At 37.9% G+C, this 2,322-nt stretch overlaps 1 protein-coding gene across 1 annotated transcript; it reads left to right on the top strand.

Annotated features, from left to right (window-relative positions):
* Window positions 1–252: 252 nt before the first annotated feature.
* Window positions 253–1,476, top strand: LOC149220848 (uncharacterized). The gene is made up of 2 exons (XM_089382867.1): window positions 253–553; window positions 670–1,476. Exons 1-2 carry the CDS (start codon window positions 338–340, stop codon window positions 1,342–1,344), a joined length of 891 nt encoding a protein of 296 aa, XP_089238993.1. The 5' UTR covers window positions 253–337; the 3' UTR covers window positions 1,345–1,476.
* The last annotated feature ends 846 nt before the right edge of the window (window positions 1,477–2,322 follow it).

Consider the following 2,322-nt stretch of genomic DNA (forward strand, 5'->3'; position numbering starts at 1 on the left):
TAATACGCCATACTTAACGTACATAATATTATATGTTTATGTGAATCTGGTCACCTTAACATTTTCCCATGTCGGCCTATGGTGATGTGAAATTCTTTTCAATATATATAATAGTTTTAATAAAAATGATTTTGATCGATCCGTGGCAAAGGCGTTGTAACCAATCAGAGCAAGAGCGAGGGATTACAGTTGAAGGCTCGCCCCTCTCTAAATTGCCACCCATCCATTCGACTCCATAAGCTCCGAGCACTCTGCCTCTCTCGTGAGCAAATTTAATTTGTCGGGGGCGTCTTGCGGTTTCCAAGTGCGTTAGTCTCGAGTTCGATTCCGGTGAATTATGGGCCAGTTAACCGTGGCCACGATTATCGCAGAAGAAATGGTTTCTGATGAAGTGGTTCCTTCTTTGGACACTGAGTCCCCTGTGCCTGCTGAATTAGCTGCCTTAGCTGAAACAAATCAGGTTGACGAGTCCAAGGCCGAGGCCGCCGATGAGAAGAAGCCCAGGGCTGCCAAGGGAACCAAGACAGGACCTGCTCATCCAACTTACTTTGAGGTAATCTTTAACCAGTCCACTCTGTAAATTTAGTTTGGCCGGCTTGTTATTTTGATGCTAGATCGTGTTATTTAACATATCTTTAATTATTAGTACCATCGCTTCTTTGTTTCCAGATGATCAAAGATGCAATATGTGCACTGAAGGAGAGGGGAGGTTCAAGCCCCATGGCCATCGCCAGGTACTTGGAGGAGAAGCACAAGGGACATCTCCCAGCTAATTTTAGGAAGATTCTTTCTGTTCAGATCAAGAAGCTCGCATTGTCCGGTAAGCTCACTAAAATTAAGGCTTCCTTTAAGCTGTCACAGACTGTAAAGAAAGAGCCCACCAAGAAGGACACTGTTAAGAAAACTGCCAGGCCTGCTTCTAAAACCGCTAACAAGAAGCAGATTGTCAAGAAAACCGCCGTGCCAGCGGCTAAAACCGCCAAGAAGAAGGAAATTGTGAAGAAAACCGCCAAGACTGCTGCCAAAACCGTCAAGGCCTCGACGTCTAGTACGTCTGCTAAACCTACTTCAAAGCCAAAGGTTGGCAAGAAGGTCACTAAGTCAGCTACCGGCAAGGCCCCTGCCGCCAATGCAGGCAAGTCTGCTAAACCAGCGGCCACAGCCGCTAAGAAATCAGCAGCGACAAAGAAGCCTGCCCCAGCGAAGAAGGCCACTACTCCGACAAAGGCAAAGCCAGCGACGGCCAAGAAGCCTAAATCTATCAAGCCCTCCGCAAAGTCTTCTGCTGCAAAATCTAAAACTAAGGCTCCTTCAGCTGCAGCAGCGAAGAGAGCCAAGAAGTGAGCCAATTGATAAGATTTGTTAGCAGAACCTTTGGAAGAACAAAAAGATTTATGAGCATTCATTTTTTTTCCTTCTTCCGCAGTTGGAGTTGCAGGACTTGTGAGTGCAATGTGTATAGATGATGGTTGCTTAGCAACGCCCTTGATATTTGATAGATGGAAACTTTGTCATACTGACAGTAAAGATTTGATGAAACCAGTTACGTTGAAAATTAAGATTTTAGCATTTGCATTCACATTAAACTTTTAGCATTTGCATTTAACACTACCTTGACATTCTCAGACAGAGATTATTGACTGCCTCGAATAATGAGCGGTAAAGTTTTATTTTTGTTACTAAAATTTTTATTCAGAAAGTTTACAGGGTATTTAAAAATATTAAAAATATTAATAATTTAATATTAATTCTAAAATAAAATATTTTATTTTCAATATTTTATATTTGATTAAATAATTTAGTATTAATCCTAAAATAATATTTTATTTTTAATATTTTATATTTGAAGTATTATTTAGATTGATTTTTAAAGGAATATGCTCAGCATATAGTTAGTTTTAATATTTATCAATGGCTATAGTGTATTAGAGAGTTTGTTAGGTTGTATTGACTTTTAATAAATTTAAAAGATTAGATTTGTGCTATGTAGCTCTTGCCCACCAATTTCTTAGGAATTTGAGATTATTTCAATTCCAATAACTTCCTCCATGTTAAAGTTTCTCATTATTATTTATAACATTCATTTATACAAGCAAATTTTATTTAGCAAAATGGTCCAACACTTTTAATAAGTTAAAAAAAATAGATTTGTGCCATATAGCTCCCACCTAGCAATTTCCTATGAATTTGAGATTATTCCAATTCTAATAGGTTCTTCCATGATAAGTTCATTATTATTTATAACATTTATTTATAAATAAGCAATTTTTATTTAGCAAAATGGTCAATTTTACAATAAGATATGTAATTCCTTTTTTTCCT

The sequence above is a fragment of the Pinus tabuliformis genome, chromosome Q (assembly GCF_031772625.1).
Source record: "Pinus tabuliformis cultivar Carrire ecotype Pingquan chromosome Q, CPIR1, whole genome shotgun sequence".
In the NCBI taxonomy this organism is placed as follows: domain Eukaryota; kingdom Viridiplantae; phylum Streptophyta; class Pinopsida; order Pinales; family Pinaceae; genus Pinus; species Pinus tabuliformis.